Source organism: Myxocyprinus asiaticus, chromosome 10 (assembly GCF_019703515.2).
Source record: "Myxocyprinus asiaticus isolate MX2 ecotype Aquarium Trade chromosome 10, UBuf_Myxa_2, whole genome shotgun sequence".
Taxonomy (NCBI): Eukaryota; Metazoa; Chordata; class Actinopteri; order Cypriniformes; family Catostomidae; genus Myxocyprinus; species Myxocyprinus asiaticus.
The window spans coordinates 41,950,146-41,968,761 of record NC_059353.1 but is presented as its reverse complement, the minus strand read 5'-3'; the positions used below and the strand labels follow the sequence as shown (position 1 = coordinate 41,968,761).

General features: G+C 38.0%; 1 protein-coding gene across 3 annotated transcripts in view; it reads left to right on the top strand.

Moving 5' to 3' along the window:
* Positions 1-18,616, top strand: part of tfpia (tissue factor pathway inhibitor a) — a 46,742-nt gene that overhangs the window by 11,414 nt on the left and 16,712 nt on the right. For 2 of the 3 annotated variants that reach the window (XM_051709153.1, XM_051709151.1), the window contains exon 2: positions 14,863-15,066. In XM_051709153.1, the coding sequence (XP_051565113.1) occupies positions 14,863-15,066 (204 nt within the window). The remainder of the gene's footprint in view (positions 1-14,862; positions 15,067-18,616) is intronic. The other variant, XM_051709152.1, reaches the window with a different exon arrangement.

The following is an 18,616-nucleotide window of genomic DNA, read 5'->3' as shown; positions in this document are numbered from 1 at the left end:
CTCAAAGACATCTGCCGAGTATGAAAACTAGAGAGAAATGAGATTTAAAAATGGCATGAGATTAAAATGTCCTGCTTCTGAGATTTTCCTTTAGACAAAAAGCCCCTAACAATCTCATGTGTGTCTACACTAGAGTTTTCACTAGAGATCAAGAGATCTCAAACATGTCATACACTATGTTTAGATTTGCCATACCAAAGTCAGCACTTAAAAGTCAGAGATTTCAATATGAACTCAAACAGAAGAAACATCTAAGACAAAGTTGATACTTAAATGAAATGCAAATGAGACAGTCTTCTAAAGCTATGAAAGAGCCTCTGATAATTTTATTATTATTAATACTCAAATTATTCATCTTGGAGAGTAAAATTTGATGTGACTAAGGCAAAATTAAAGTACCTCAAATAGCTTTAATAGGACAATAATAGAGGGAATAGGATATTAAACCTTACATTTTATCAGTCTGTTCTTAAATCCTCAGAGGTTTAGTGCATTAAACAAGCAATTGACTGCATTTAAATTGTAGGTTACAAACCTGTATTTAATAGGAGGCCCCTAAACACCTAGCAACCATGCCAATGTATTTTTCCTACATATTCGCCTGCCTGCACACAGTTTACATCAGCTGCTTCATGGTGGTTAGTAAGAGATCAATGGTCTCAATTTTCTGCTTTCTGTATTGTGTTGCGACTTACTGCAGCTTGCTGTGAGAGACAGAGAGAAAACAGTTAAGCCTTTTACCTTAGGCTGTTAACTTGCTATTCCATAAAGTTATCTCCAAGCGAGAGCTTACAGCATTCCAAGTGATGCTTTGGGGTATTTTCTCCTATAAGTCTTATGTTTAACGTGTGTCCACATCGGCAGCTCTATATGGTCTAACAGACTGGTGTCCATACACTCATTTAAAGAGCCAGAATCCTCTCATGCAGTCACCTGTGGGCCTGAGGATGATTAATTGGGGTGTATGGGATTTTTTGCTTCAGCAAGCTCTGAACTGCAGACCTCAGATAATTGAATGAGGTGACAGAGGCGGATTTTCAGTCCCACAAGAGTTTCATGTGATTCAACACTACATTGTTAACTGGGTCATCCATTGTTGTTATCACTGTCATCACAGAACGGTAGTAGAATAAACAAGTTCTGACCTATCAGGTATTTTTAGGTGTCAAAAATAGCCACATCATTGCAGGAGTGGAGGATTTTGCAGATAAAGAAGGTCTGCAATGCCACTAAAATCAGGCTTAGATGGACACCTGAAAACAGAAAATGAAAGAAGTCAGAACTTCAAACTTAAACTTCCCTGTTAAAAAAGATTCCATACTAGTCCTGAATGGTTTATTACAGTTAGTGTTGAACTGGTGCTGTTCTGGAGCTTGTGGACTAGTTAATTTTGTTTACTATGATGTTGGCCAACCAGCACACCAGCATCCCATGGGTGACTGTGATGTGGCCAAGTAAGACATGTTCCTGGATAAGCGTCCTTATTGGTCTTGGGAAAAACATTCATGTCATTCATTCAGATTTTATGGCTAGGGAAAATGGCAAGGTTAGGCATCCGTTTATGGCTGGGGTACCAACCTTAACAATCTATAATTTCCCTCTCATTTTAGGGGTAGTTCATGGTTAAGGTTAGGACTATGTTTTCTTTGTTTCTTTCATCTTATGCGGGTCAATCAGCAAATCAGCATCCAAACTACAATGTATGCTATCCAAAAACCACACAAGCATCACATGCTGGTCCATTTAAGAGCAAAACCAAATCAAATCAAATCACAAATCAAATCACATTTATTGTTACACAGCCATATACACAAGTGCAATGGTGTGTCAAAACACAACATATGCTGAGTAGATAATAAGTCAGTGCACTTTATCAGTTTACCACTAGATAAACAAAACAAAACAACTATGTTGTTTTCTCTCTGAACTGCAGTTTGAGGAGCAACTGTTTGTTGCATAATGCTATGATGTCATATTTGTTTTTAAAATAACCAGACAACTCCCTTTCCTTTTCCTTACAGTTTGACCTTACACCAAGTATTCAATCATACCGTTCAGCTAGTCGCATCAGTTCGACAAACATGAATGTGTCATAACTTGCTTGCATTTCCCAAACTCAGTAGCCTAGTTTTCATCCACTTTTCGCGCTATTTTGTTATTGACAAAGTGAAAATGCATAAAAAAAAGTTTGGGAAATTCGCCGTCTTCTGCCTGTTTCCATTCAAATGCCGTTTTATCGATAGAAATGTTGTGCGTGATGATGTCATACCTAAAAAAAAAACACTTTGTCGTATAAGTTTTGGTTTATCGCTAAATAAATCTGCTCTTAAGCGTTTCCAACATGAAATGTGTATATATCGCTAATTGTGTACCTTTCGCCTCCCAGATGTCCCTCATTTGTTTTCCTCTGAAGTTTTGGTAAAATGGGAGAGTATTGAGACAATTTATTGAAATTAGACAGCTTACTGTCATTTTAATTTCACAAATAAATGCAATCAGAAGACAGAATTGCAATCAAAAGGGAGCAGTTGCCCTTCTGATAGGACTGTAATGTTGGTCCTGATGTTGCGACTATTGCAGGTTGCCACCTGTTCCGACTTGAAAGCGAATCGTCATCAAGACCCTGTTCAAGCTGGCAAACTGCACCAAGTAGTGGGAGAAACTTTCGGTCTTAGAATAAGGACCGTATATGCAGTGTGCACAGCTATTAAAGAATAATTGATGTGGTGTAATATCAGTTTTTATATATGATACATTCCTGATATTCAATAGGCTATTTTGAACAATCATCTAAAGCATTGCCATCACAACTGCATTATGTCCTGCATGTTTGTCCAGCAACTTTTAACAACCAACTGAACTTGATTGTCATCTAAAATAAATGTTAGCGTCATAATGCAATTTACATTTTCTGAAGAAGCTCAGCAAATGCGATCCGAGGATCCGCGAAAGAGGATGAGATTTAAAATATTCAAAAGTTTTAAAATGTTCAAAAGCTAGTTTCTGAAAGTGAACTCAGCATTGGACAAACAGTTCTGATCTTGAAAAAAGTGTAGAACATTACTGAGAATGTCATTCAACAGACTTTTTTCACCTACAGAAAAGGGTAAGGCTAATTTAAGTTTGTGTAAAGAAAAGGCATATATAGGTCTAAAAATATTTTTTTCATTTGGTAATTATTTTATTTAATGCTTTATTCATTTGGGAATTTATTTAATTTAATTCAGGGAATTTTGCCAGCATTTTTTCAAAAGTAAGCTTAACAATAATTTTATAGAACTGGGCTTAATGCTAGTATTCCAAAAAAGCACACTGATGCTTTTCTCCTAGTGTTGTGTATTTATTTTTAATCTAAAACATCTTTGTGCACAGAAATGATATGTTTCTCGTATTATGGGCTAATTCCGTGACTGCCGTCTATTATTTTGAATGGTGTGGAAAAGCAACTTTAATAAATAAACGGATGGCTACCACGATTAAATTAATCACAAACAGTGGCCATTCATTTGTTCTCCGTGCACTTGTCGATGTGATAAGATATTTGTGTTGGCACTCCTGGAAGTGTCATGATTGCAGCATCGGATCTGCGCTATGCTGTTAAGATCAGTCTAGAATCACGTACAATAAATTGGCTTTCTAGGATGTATACCGTCATCATGATTAACACAGGCTAACGATTGGTGTAAATTCTGTCATGTGACACTACATTTTTGCATTAATGCCAATTTTCTTGACAAAAAGTGTTTCCAAACCAGTTTTTCGCTACATTTGAAGTATCGACAGAGTTTATGCGCTAGAGTTAAACGGAAAAATATTATGTTGACACTTGTGAAATTTTCCATCAGCTTTATTTTGATGCACTAAAACATTTTTCACATAAAATCCTTGGATGGAAACGTAGTTAGTGTCCACTAAGAAGTGTGACATTTTAAGTGCACCAAACTTCTGGTACCACTCCACTATGGATGAGTCATTCCTGTTATTCATTACCTTTTGAACTTTGTAACTCAAAAAATATGCTTGTTAATATAAGAAAGTATACACAGGACACCAGTCTTTCAGAAATATGCTTTTGTCAAGCTCAGGCACTATATTATATAATGTATACAAATTATACATATTGTGTGTATATAGTAAATTTACATATTGTAAATTCCGCTTTACAAAGGCTGCAAAGTCCCGTTAAGTGTTCCTTTCTCCATCACTTGAACATTGACACGGAATCGCTGTTGTGTGTGTGTTTGTGGTGTGTACATCAGTGTAATATCATCGGACACATCGCAAAAGGTTCCGCCCTTTTCCAACCAGTGTTTAGATCTCACACAAAGCAACATGATCACATGGGAAGTCGGCATATCCTATTAAACATTTTTGAATTGGCTCCAGCGTATTAACCTTCTCGTGGCACTAGCGGAAGCGCATTGTGTTAGCAACGTGGGGATTCCACATTGAGACCAGGAAGTCATTGCATTTGCATAATCAGTGATGAGCGTAATTTGAAGATTGCATTTTTCCCTCTAACATAAATTTTTTTGTACAGTTTATAAAATATGCACTCATCTTCACTGTATTAAAGCCTGTACAGCTAAAAAAACACCTCTCTTCACAACTTGCTTTTGGCACCCTTTTGTGGACATTACACCAGGAAAATAGAGCTCACACATGCCCACATGCTCAACAACACTTACCACTTTGGCCACTGGAGGCAGTGTTTTGAAATTTGGTAAGCACATACCGATTTTTGCTAAAGGAACGTGAACCTACTGTTTTTAATTTCACTGTGAGATCAGTCTGCACAGAGCTGGATAAAATGTCATTTGGCACAACAAATATGAAAATTGGTAAATGTGTTAGTGTTAATAAAATTAAATGTGTTAAACATTTTAAATCGAGAGCTTTATTATATACGCAACATTATATACACTAATATATATATATATATATATATATATATATATATATATATATATATATATATATATACACACACACGCACACACACACACACACACACACTCACAGAGGCATTGATTGATATATGAACACAATGTATGGTATATTGGCACGGCCAAGTTACTATGCCCTTGGACTCTGGACTCTATCGATTGCTGATTGAATCAGATAAATGGAAGCATTACTCAGACTGGTAGAATCATACCTTCTGGTTATGAGTCAGACCATGCTGGTGGTCAAGCCTCTCTTCTTATGACCACCACCCTGTACCAATCTGGAATATTGCCTCAGACAAAATGAGGAAGACAATAGCTCGTAATATGCCACGTAATGAAAAGGGGCTGCTTTTTAAACCGACTCACCGGTTACTAATTAACAAATGTCTAATACTGTACTTTGCCACTCATATTTGTACAGTGTTACAGATTAATCCATTGTTGTAACTAACAACAAACTTAAAGTAAACATGAAACGTTGACAGCAACAAAGATATTAAAGGCATAGTTCAGCCAAAAAAACAAAAAAAAATCGTCATTTACTTACCCTCATGTTGAGCCAAATCTGTATGGCTTTCTTTCTTTCGTTAAACACGAAAGGAGATGTTAAGGCGGAATTTTAGCCTCAGTCGTCATTCACTTTCATTGCATCTTTTTCCATGAATGGTGACTGAGGAAATCCTTCCTCCTTTTTGTGTTCCACACAATAAAGTCATGCAGGTTTGGAAGGGTGAGTACATTAAATGATGACAGAATTTTAATTTTTAGGTAAACTCTCCCTTTAACAATCATTTTAGGCTAACCATCCTCCTCCTCCTTTATGAGATTGAGAGTTCTTGAATGTTTTACTCTTTTGAGAGAGTGACCAATGTGCTGAATTCCAGCTTGTGATAAAATCAACAACTTGCACATATATATATATATATATATACACAGTGCATCCGGAAAATATTCACAGCGCTTCACTTTTTCCATATTTTGTTAAGTTACAGCCTTATTCCAAAATGGATTAAATTCATTATTTTCCTCAAAATTCTACAAACAATAGCCCATAATGACAACGTGAAAGGAGTTTGTTTGAAATCTTTGCAAATGTATTAAAAATAAAAAACGAAAAAAAAAAATCACATGTACATAAGTATTCACAGCCTTTGCCATGACACTCAAAATTGAGCTCAGGTGCATCCTGTTTCCACCGATCATCCTTGAGATGTTTCTACAACTTGAGTCCACATGTGGTAAATTCAGTTGATTGGACATGATTTGGAAAGGCACACACCTGTCTATATAAGGTCCCACAGTTAACAGTGCATGTCAGAGCACAAACCAAGCCATGAAGTCCAAGGAATTGTCTGTAGACCTCCAAGACAGGATTGTATCGAAGCACAGATCTGGGGAAGGGTACATAAACATTTCTGCAGCATTGAAGGTCCCAATGAGCACAGTAGCCTCCATCATCTGTAAATGGAAGAAGTTTGGAACCACCAGGACTCTTCCTAGAGCTGGCCGCCCGGCCAAACTGAGCGATCGGGGGAGAAGGGCCTTAGTCAGGGAGGTGACCAAGAACCCGATGGTCACTCTGACAGAGCTTCAGCGTTTCTCTGTGGAGAGAGGAGAACCTTCCAGAAGAACAACCATCTCTGCAGCACTCCACCAATCAGGCCTGTATGGTAGAGTGGCCAGACGGAAGCCACTCCTCAGAAAAGGCACATGACAGCCCGCCTGGAGTTTGCCAAAAGGCACCTGAAGAACTCTCAGACCGTGAGAAACAAAATTCTCTGGTCTGATGAAACAAAGATTGAACTCTTTGGCCTGAATGGCAAGCGTCATGTCTGGAGGAAACCAGGCACCGCTCATCACCTGGCCAATACCATCCCTACATTGAAGCATGTTGGTGGCAGCATCATGCTGTGGGGATGTTTTTCAGTGGCAGGAACTGGGAGACTAGTCAGGATCGAGGGAAAGATGAATGCAGCAATGTACAGAGACATCCTTGATGAAAACCTGCTCCAGAGCGCTCTGGACCTCAGACTGGGGGAAAGGTTCATCTTCCAACAGGACAATGACCCTAAGCACACAGCCAAGATAACAAAGGAGTGGCTACGGGACAACTCTGTGAATGTCCTTGAGTGGCCCAGCCAGATCCCAGACTTGAACCCAATTGAACATCTCTGGAGAGATCTGAAAATGGCTGTGCACCGATGCTCTCCATCCAACCTGATGGAGCTTGAGAGGTCCTGCAAAGAAGAATGGGAGAAACTGCCCAAAAATAGGTGTACCAAGCTTGTGGCATCATACTCAAAAAGACTTGAGGCTGTAATTGGTGCCAAAAGTGCTTCAACAAAGTATTGAGCAAAGGCTGTGAATACTTATGTACATGTGATTTTTTTTCGTTTTTTATTTTTAATACATTTGCAAAGATTTCAAACAAACTTCTTTCACATTGTCATTATGGGCTATTGTTTGTAGAATTTTGAGGAAAGTAATGAATTTAATCCATTTTGGAATAAGGCTGTAACATAACAAAATGTGGAAAAAGTGAAGCGCTGTGAATACTTTCCGGATGCACTGTACATACACACACACATACATACAGTACTGTGCAAAAGTTTTAGGCACTTGTGAAAAATGTTGCATAGTGAGGATGTCTTCAAAAATAAAGCCATAAAGAGTTTTCATTTATCAATTAACATCATGCAAAGTCCAGTAAACATAAAAAAGCAAAATCAATATTTGGTGTGGCCACCTTTGCCTTTAAAACAGCCCCAGTTCTCCTAGGTAAACCTGGACACAGTTTTTCTTGGTTGTTTGCAGATAGGATGTACCAAGCTTCTTGGAGAATTTGCCACAATTCTTCTATCTATTTAGGCTGTCTTAATTGCTTCTGTCTCTTCAAGTAATCCCAGATTGACTCGATGTTCACTGGGGGGATCTGTGGGGGCAATGCCATCTCTTGCAGGGCACCCTGTTCTTCTATTCTAATCGTTTCTATTTGCAAAAGGAATGTTTTATTTTTCCTTTTGACACACTAAAGCTGAAGATATAAATAATCATCTTAAGACAAATGTTTTTGTGAAACATCTTAAGTGCCTAAAACTTTTGCACAGTACTAATATATATATATATATATATATATATATATATATATATATATATATATATATATATATATATATATATTCTTTATATATTTAAGCAATATCACACAAGCAAGAGTGCGATATGGCCCTATAGCAACACTGCAGGCAGAGTGCCGTAGGTATCACAGCTTAGGCTGTTTCTAACGTGTTATTGGAGAAACAAGGGTGTGTGTGTGAGTGAGAGAGAGAGAGAGAGGAGAGAGAGAGAGAGAGAGAGATATGGAGCATGTGCGATCACCTGTTGATGATGCTGTTGTCTGTTAGTCAGCTTTCTGAAGATAATGTAATTTTGGTCAAATTCATCCTATTTGCTCAGTGGAAAAATAGCCGTCCAAGTGGGGGTATTCCTATTTCAAGGTAGCCAGTGTGCAAGAGTCATTCACTTCTATAGAAACCACAATCTCATCCAGCATTTTGTCCTCTCCAATGTGGAAAGTCCGGTAAGAGGTAAGCGCCTTGTGTTTGTGTAATTAATCATTCTGTTGTGTCTCTCGGCTGTGATAAGCCTTAATGCTGAAGTTGTTAGTTTAAAGCCGTTTAAAGCTATTTACTAGCTTTAGTAGAGTAGCAGTAATACGAGTGATCGCGGAGTGTTATTGAATATAAACACTTGAGTGATGCTGACTCACTTCACGTCACCAACTGGCTCATATGTGTGAGACCATCAGTACTCATGGAATGTCTCTCGTCCAATCAGATTCAAGGACCGGAACTAACTGTGTGTGTGTGTGTGTGTGTGTATATATAAATAATGTATTATATCAATCAAATCAAATCAAATCCCTTTATTGTCACTCAACCATATACACAAGTGCAACAGTGGGTGAAAATCTTGGGTGCGGTTCCAAGCAACATAGCATTATGACAATTACAATAAACATCTGAATTACAATAAACATCTGAAAATCTTAATCGTACGATACAACGTTCACTACACAATACCATATGTATTGTACGTATCATACATAAACACATTATACTGTAATTAAAACCAAGCAGGGCAACACTGAGAGTTGCAAAACAAATCTCCTCCCAGGAGAGGCGGCGTTGAGCGCTCACAGGAACAGAGCAACATATCTACTGTACATAGGCGAGAAGATCGATGGCAAACGTCAAGTAGATTGTCAAATTTGCCGAACAATGGTGTCATGTCCCAGTGCTACAGTACATCAAAAATGTAATTTTATTTACGCTGACATCACCACACAAATTGGTGGAAGTTGTGAGGCAGAAACAGCAGCAGTATGTTTAACAGCCGCCTCTCCCAGACAACACTGGGCGTGATATGCACAGCAAGATGCTAGTAAGTTACGAGTCATAACTATCAAAAAACAGCTAATTAAAAAATATGGCAACGTAAGAAACCCGCATTTACATGTGACTTATAATTATCTGCTTTTGACTTCAAAATGGAAACAGCTTTGAGAACGACACTTGCGCACATGTTATAAGACTTTAATTACGCTGGTAAAGTTTACATGCAAAGTGTAACGGGGGAAGAGGGCAAAAAATTGTGCGCCGATCGTTTTTTGCTCAAGCCGCTAAATAATATTGGATTATTTACATATATCGTAAAACCAGAGGTCAGGTTACTCAGAGTTTTTTTCCACCACTAAATAACATTGAAAGTAGTTTTTCCTTGCTACAGTCACTTCAGCTTGTTCACAGGGGGCTTTCAGACAACAAGGCATGATTTTCCATAAAGCTGCTTTGAAACTATGTGTATTGTGAAAAGTGACTCGTAATATGACACATAATGAAAAGGGGCTGCTTTTTAAACTGACTCACCAGTTACTAATTAACAAATGTCTAATACTGTACTTTGCCACTTATATTTGTACAGTGTTACAGATTAATCCATTGTTGTAACTAACAATACACTTAAAGTAAACATGAAACGTTGACAGCAACAAATATATTAAAAGCATAGTTCAGCCAAAAAAACAACAAAAAAAAAAACACAAAAAAACAAAACAAAAAAACGTATAATTTACTTATCCTCATGTTGTGCCAAATCTGTATGGCTTTCTTTCTTTCGTTTAAAGAGTGTAAACAAACTTATTTTCTCAAGAAAAACATGAAAATTTTGAGTTCATATTAGTTTTTCCAAACAAACAAAGAAAAATTGAATAAGTTTGAGCAAAACATTTGTGGGTGCTCGTATCATATTGTATCGCATTATATTGTATAGTGAAATTTGTGTATCGTTACATGCCTAATATATATATATATGTATATTGCTTAAGTCTCCTGTTTCTTAATTTATTACTTTTTTTTAGGAGAAAAAGACCTCAGTAATGTCACATCTTCTAGAGTTTCAGAAGAGATCCCTACACTGTCTCATAGTTCAGTCAGGATCACTTCTGTCAAATTATAAATTTGACTTGAATACATACTTTTATTCACTTATAGACAATTGAAGCAATCTGTTGGTGTTTTGGTCTGGGTAAACTGCCCTCCTATCCATGCAGTCATGCATGGACTGAGCAGGTAGTTCAGGGAATAAAAAAAACAAAACAAACATAGGCCAAACATACCCCAACCAACAGATGATGCTGGCCGCTGGCCACTGTTTTTACTACGTCCATGGTGAATGACTAAAAATAATATGCCAAAAGTGGTATTTTTGTGTCAGATAACATACAGCTCTGGAAAAAATTAAAAGACCACTGCAAAATTATCAGTTTGGCTGGATTTACTATTTATAGGTATGTGTTTGAGTAAAATGAAAATTTTTGTTTTATTCTATAAACTACTGACAACATTTCTCCCAAATAAAAATATTGTCATTTAGAGCTTTTATTTTCAGAAAATGTCAAAGTAACAAAAAAAGATGCAGTGTTTCCAGACCTTGAATAATGCAAAGAAAAAAAGTTCATATTCAACACCACAATACTGTTTTAACTTAGGAAGAGTTCAGAAATCAATATTTGGTGGAATAACCCTGATTTCCAATCACAGCTTTCATGCGTCTTAGACTGGTGGAGAGCACGCCTTCACATTGCTGTTGGGTGACTTTGGCGCAAAAAATTCAAGCAGCTTGGCTTTGTTTGATGCTTGTGACCATCCATCTTCCTCTTGATCACATTCCAGAGGTTTTCAGTGGGGTTCAGGTCTGGAGATTGGGCTGGCCATGGCAGAGTCTTGATCTGGTGGTCCTCCATCCACACCTTGATTGACCTGGCTGTGTGGCATGGAGCATTGTCCTGCTGGAAAAAACAATCCTCAGAGATGAGGAACGTTGTCAGAGCAGAAAGAGGCAAGTTTTCTTCCAGGATAACCTTGCACGTGGCTTGATTCATGCGTCCTTCACAAAGACGAATCTGCCCAATTCCATCCTCACTGAAGCACCCCCAGATCATCACCGATCCTCCACCATACTTCACAGTGGGTGCGAGACCCTGTGGCTTGTAGGCCTCTCCAGGTCTCCGTCTAACCATTATGTGACCAGTCTAACCAAAACTTTGACTCAGAGAAGATGGCCTTACTCCAGTCCTCTACGGTCCAATACTTATGGTCTTTTGCAAACCTCAGCCTGACTCTTCTTTGCTTCTCATTGATGAAGGGCTTTTTCTAGCTTTGAACAACATCAGCCCTTACCCTAAGAGCCTGTTTCAAACTGTCCTTGCCATGCACTTCACCTCAGCTGCTGTTTGCCATTATTTTTGTAGGTCATTTGATGTCATCCTATGGTTATTGAGTGACATTCGAATGAGTTGGCGGTCATCCCGGTCAGTGGAGAGTTGTTTTCGCCCTCTGCCAGTCTGTAGCTTGGTTGTCTCCAATGTCTGCTGCTTGACCTTGTTCTTATGAACCACCATCTTTGAAATTTTAAGAATGGAAGCAACCTGATGCTGACTGTATCCCTCAGCCAGTAAAGCCAGAACTGAATCCTCCTTTTCCTCACTGAAAACTTTTCTTTTCAACTCTTTTCCCATGGTCAATAGTTTTTTTTAATTTGTATTATTCCAATTACTTTTGAGGTACTACTAGCACTGTTGTTGCCATCCAGCTGGTCCTTTTGCAAGAGGATAGTGATGACCACAGCAGTGTTCTTTTTTTATACTTTTTCTCGTTAAATAAGATTTGGTTCAGTTGATCACCTAATCAGTGCCTCATTAAGTAGAATGGGGTGTGCTTGTGTTGGAATTCAACAGACACTGGAATGGAATGGCTGCCATACATGTAGAAATATAAGAAAAATCATTTTTTGGTCTCTTAATTTTTTCCAGAGCTGTAAGTGTGGTGTTATAAGCAGCTTGCCATAGAGAAATTCGTTTAACAGCCTAATTGCAGCATGCATCCATGCAAAAGAAGCCTGCTTAGGCAATGAATAAATGGAGGACTTAAATAGAACTTCTCTAATAAGAGTCTGAATTGTATTGGTAGACAGTCATGATCAGCTGAGCATCAATACGAATCATCTGTCTCAGGCTGCATTTAAAGGAATATTCATGGTTCAATACAAGTTAAGCTCAATCAACAGCATTTGTGGCATAATGTTAATTACCCCAAAAATTCATTTCAACTCGTCCCTCCTTTTCTTTAAATTCAAAAATCTGGCTTACAGTGGAAGTGAATGGAATAAATCCGTAAACGTTAATATACTCACTGTTTCAATAGCCGAAAGACGTAAACAATATTGTCATGTTTAAATTAGTTTTTGTTCATGTTTTGATTTCATGTTTTTTTATTTTGAAAGTTTAGTTGCCATGTTTCCTGTTCCTCTCATGTGATTTCCTGTTCCCACCATGTTTTCTATGTTTTGTTCTTATTGGTTCCTTTGTTTATTAGTCTTGCCTTGTTATTGGTTCATGTTTCATTGTCTTGTTATCTTGTTATCAGTCTTGTATATTCATTGGTGGTCTTGTATTTATAGCCCTCATGTTTACCTAATCCGGTAACATTGTCCTTGATTCTTGTTCTTTGTTTTCTTATAGTTATGTCATGCCAAGTCATAGTTAAGTCAAGTCTAGTCTCTTGTTTTGTATATATTGTCAAGTGTAAACTGCACTTGGGTTCTTCACATCATCCTCGTCTTGCTCCTGTTTGCCTGCCTACAACGTTACAAATATGTGTGTTAATATGATTAGTGTGATAAAATTGCTTAATCTTTTCTGTGTAAAGTTATATTCAATTTTACAACTTTTTTTTACATGAAGACGAAACTCCTAAAACCCTAAAATGACAGTAAAAACAATAATTTAAACAGCTTTACAGCTCGAACAATACACCAGTGTTAACAGAATAATTCAAGTAAGTGCTTTTATAAAATTATATGCTTCACATTTCTGCCTTTAAACCTTCCAAACATTGGCCCATTCACTTCCATTGTAAGTGCCTCAGTTTAACCCCAATTTTTGCTTTTTTAAACAAAAGGAGGATTTTTTAAATTCATTTTTGTGGTAAGCACCATTATGCCACAAATGCTGTCAATTGAGCTCAACTTGTTTTGAACCTGGAATATTTCTTTAAGGCATTTTATTAGCCTGTGTGTTTTTTCCTTGAGAATTTATCCCATGACCTTGGCATTGCTAGTGCAATGCTTTTCTAGTTGAGTGACATGAACGGGTCAAATCAGGATCTATGCAAGATATATGTTCTAGATACATCAGTGAAAAACCAGCAGAGCTGCGTCTGATGCATTGCCCATAGTCGAAAAAGACTTTGTGTTTTGCTTGTGTTTGCACAAGTTAATAAAACAAATAAATTTCGGTGATTTGAATGGCATACAATGGCAAACTTTCAAAGAAAAGAATTGGGCTTGGGGCGTAGATTACTTCTTTTGGCTTTTGTACGGGGTAGAATTCTATTAATAGCCCTACTCCACCCAAGGGCAGTAGTGAGGAGTATGTTAGACTGGATAGAGAGCCATAGGGCTGAGCCTAAGGGAGATGAACATCAGGATATGACAGGATAAGTGATCCTGCTGCCAGCAAGATGTTGTCACTTGAGTCGAAGGCCATCTGATACTTAGTTTGTGGCACTGATTCAGTCCTTGTTGTGTGAGCAGGAAGAACCACTAAGAGATCACTTTACTCAGCATGTCTTTTGTCTTAGAGCAGTTTATTATAAAATGGATATTTCAGAATCTAAATTCAGATTTAATAAGCCACATTTGAGATACATCTTGGAGCTATTAGCGTCCTCGAACACGAATACTCGGTTTCCAACTTCTAATTACGAGTTCGACAAAGACATTAATAGAAGTTGGAAAATCGAAATTACAGTTCAGTTACTTACCAGAAGAATTATTATTCTGATAAGTACTACTAATAAATATAACTCTTTAATGAACATTGATGTGTTTTATCATAGTGCTGTTGCCACTATTTTGTAAAAGCTTTACGTGCCATCACCCCTTAACTGTGGTAAAATCACTATAATGCGCAGCCTTATGATTCACTCTTGGTAGGGATTAAATGTCTATTTCTGTGAAAAAGGAAAATTGATTTAAACTGCCACAATTTATATTCAAGTAAGAACATTATCTTCTTTGTTGGCCTGAGAGTGTAACAGTGTGGGTGGTTCAGTCTAATTAAAGCAAACGTTAAAACACCAAGGGCAAAGCTGTGATAGCCCTAATATCTACAGACCTCCATGTCAACAAAATGTCTTGAGTGCTGGATCTATTAAATGCTAAGTTACTTTCAGATCATGCCAGAAAGCACTTTTACCTCCTACAAAGCCTTAGGTGAGAGAGCTTATAGCTGACTTAAAATGACCTCACAGAGTTTTATAAATTATAATGTCTGGCTTCCTTCCACCTTCAGCAGATGGAGTGAGGTCTGGACTCCACATCTTCCATCATTCATGTGCCCTAAAGAAAGACATAGGGCCCTGCAAGGCGTTGAAGGACAGATTCTACTTTGACATTGACACAGGTCGCTGTGAACCCTTTGAATATGGAGGTTGTCCTGGAAATGCAAACAATTTCGAGACCCTGCAGGAGTGTGAAGAAATGTGCCTTGTGAAAGGTAAGGCAATTTGTATGTTTGAGCTCTTTGATGACGAAAAAAGAGATATTCCACATTATATATAAAAATATAAATGTTTGTCCTCAACAAATGTATCAGAACTTGTTGAAAATAACCTTTAGATTCAAGAAATCTGATGTTCTTTGTGTACCTCCTACTGGAGTTTCACTCAGTATATTGGATGGCCTGACCAAAAGTCATCTATAATGACTGTATTCCACAGAGATTTTAAAACAACATTCTAGATAAGTGTACGTGGGTTCAATAAAAGCAAAGATTACTAATATAGATTGACGCAATAAGTTACAAGAGTATGTGGGCCTTAGTTCTGTTGCCTTTATAAAATGGTTTCTGCATAAAAAAAAAAATATTAAGGACACAAACATTCATTATAACATGATTAAGCAAATTTAAGTGCTATCTTTTATATAGAGGAAATAGTCACTGACATGTAAACAATAAATAGCAGCCATATCACCCTGTAGCTCAAGACCAGTTGCCCACTGAAGCTAAGCAGTGTTGAGCCTGGTCAGTACCTGGATGGGAAACCTCCTGGAAAACTAAGGTTGCTGCTGGAAGAGGTATTAGTGAGGCCAGCAGGGGGTGCTCACCCTTTGTTCTGTGTGGGTCCTAATGCCCCAGTGTAGTGATGGGGACAGACTATACTGTAAAAAGGCACCGTCCTTCAGATGAGATGTTAAACCAAGGCCCTGACTCTCTGTGGTCATTAAAAATCCCAAATTCCCCTTATTGGCCCTTACCAATCATGGCCTCCTAATAATCCCCATCCATTAATTGGCTCTATAACTCTACTCTCTCCTCTCCACCCCACCGATAGCTGGTGTGTGGTGAGTGTACTGGCGCACTATGGCTGCCTTCACATCATCCAGGTGGATGCTGCATACTGGTGGTGGTTGAGGAGAGTCCCTACTATAAGGGTGCAATGCAGTGATATACATAATAAAAAGGTATTATCACAGATATGACAGACATTCTAACATACCGTATACTTTTATGGACATATAAAGTGTATCATCAGGGAGTTCCCAGCAGCTGATAAACAGCCCATAAAAACCTTAGATTTTAAGTGGAATATTTAGACAATAAAGCATTTTACCCAAAAATTTAAACTCACCGTCATGTTGTTCCAAATGTCTATGGCTTTCTGAAAGTAAATGGTGACTGAGGCCATTAGCCCTTAACATTCTGCTTAACATCTCCTTTTGTGTTTAACAGGAAAAAAAAAAAAAAAACTAACATTTTTGGGTGAACTATTCCTTTAACTTTAGCTTTGGTTAAAAAGTTTTTTTTATTTAATTTATTTATTTATTTATTTTTTTACATATTTTTATATATACATGTATAAAACACTTTTAGATCCCCTGCAGTACTACCCCAAACCCCTTAGGGGTCACATACAGTACCTTTTGTTTATGACCTCTGATGTAAATTATATAACCTTGTACAGGGCATGAAAGATACATTACCAAAAACAAATAACAAAACAATTGGAGGCTAATGATTAAAATCAGTAAGAGCAACGGTTTAGTTTTGAAAACCTCAGTGCACTCAAACAAAGACTTTATTGTGTATGTTAGATTACGGTATATGGTAAGACATAAGTGCAGTAATACATGCTTTGGTAGCCCTTCAAAATTTTGAAGACTTATTCTCAATATCAAGTTTACATTTGTATAAAAAGGCAGAAATGGAAATTGCTCAAGGATGCAGAGTCAAATTCATGGCAGCAAACCACAATCAGACTAGAAGGGGTTCCATCCAGATAGATGAAAGATATCATTTAAACAATTTTGATTATTTCTGGAAGAAAAATGAAGAATCCTTGGCCATCTTCCTATTAAAAAGAGGACAAATGTGCAGGTAAGTCAGGCCACATTGGATTATTTACAGCACTTGGGTTTGGCGAGTCATCTCTCATTACGATTTCCAGCAGGGGTCATTGTGAATTCAACAGGCCCCTGCCAAGTCTAAACTCTGTAGCCTACTGTGAGAGGTCACCATAATAATCACCACAAAACAGACTCAGTCATGTGACTGCTAAACATGACTTGGTCTCTTCACAGCCATGGTGAAGGAAAAATATATACTTTGCAGCTTTTTTTGGACAAACACCTCCAAGGACATGAGCACATAGAAAAGATTGAGAATGAGTGCCAAAGATCCCCATGGTGGCAGAAGTGGAAATTGACTGCTGTGTTTGGATTCATTTCTTCTGATCTCTCCACTGCACGCCCTTTATTATTTTCAGCTCTGCCAAGACAGTTTCTAATTTCTGTGGCTACCCAACTTGCTTTTTCTGGCAATAGAGAAAACAGTTTAACCCTTTTGAAAAAGATCAGATTCTAAGGCCGGTGGCGGCAACCTTTTTGACATGGAGTGCCATTTTTTTATTTTCCTAGTTAATGGCTGTGCCGACATCCACCCCAACCCTCCAAAAATATGTGGACAAATTCAAATCGAAAGTGATCGTCCCTATGCCCTACTCACTACAAAGGACAAAGCTCTTGATGTGGGCTCTCTAAAGAAAGCATGGCATTACAATTTGATTGTAGCTATAACAAAAAAATTGTAAAAGGGCCTTTTGTGAAAAAATAAACTCTTACTTTTGTTTGTAACGACTCTGAGTGATGTCCCCTTCCCGAAGTGCCCTTCAAGGGCGCAAAAATGCCGTTTTGCATCTGTCTTTGCATGCTTTCCACCAGTCTTTCACATTGTGATTCAAGCAGGATTCAAGCAGGAATTCATCAGACACTGGAATGGAATATCGCGCGCCATTTTGCAGCCCTCTACAGCCTGTCATGACCCGTTCAGCTTATCGTGGCCTGTTCACCCCGTTTCTCGGCCGGCCCACCAGGAAAAGTTCCGGTTCTCCCTATGGACAGTCCGCCCTGTGTAGAGATACTGATTTAAGAAGCATTTGGAGTAGTCTCTTATTTTTTCCAGAGCTGTATATATGTGTGTGTGTGTGTGTGTATATATGTATGTATGTATATATATAATATATATATGTGTGTGTGTGTGTGTGCATGTATGTGATTTTCCGAAGTTTATTTTACGAAATTAAAGTGCGAGGAGACTCGCACTGCGTGCAAGCCATTCGCACATCACAAGCCGATCAACTATTTAACCCTTTTCAGTGAATCACACCTACAAAACCCTAAAACTTTATTTCCAGGTTTAATTTATATTTTGATTAGACTCAGATTTTTATGTTTTCTCTTAATCCTTTAATGTCATTTTGAGTGTGACTGGTTAGAAGAGGGTGTACCTGTTGCTGGGTTGGAAATCTCAAGGATTCATAGTGGTGTTTTCCTTATTACGCCACGTGTTGTTCTGAAAGCGTTAAGAAACAAATGAAACATGGAATGTAGGCTGTCATCCGCGCAGCCTGACCGAAGCAAAGCGGGCGTGTTTAGTCGCGTGATTAAGCGAACGTGAAGTGCTGCTGGCTCGTGATGTGCGAATGGCTTGCACGCGCTGCACGAGTCTGTTGGGTATACTGCGGTCTCATCACATTTGAACTTTTTGT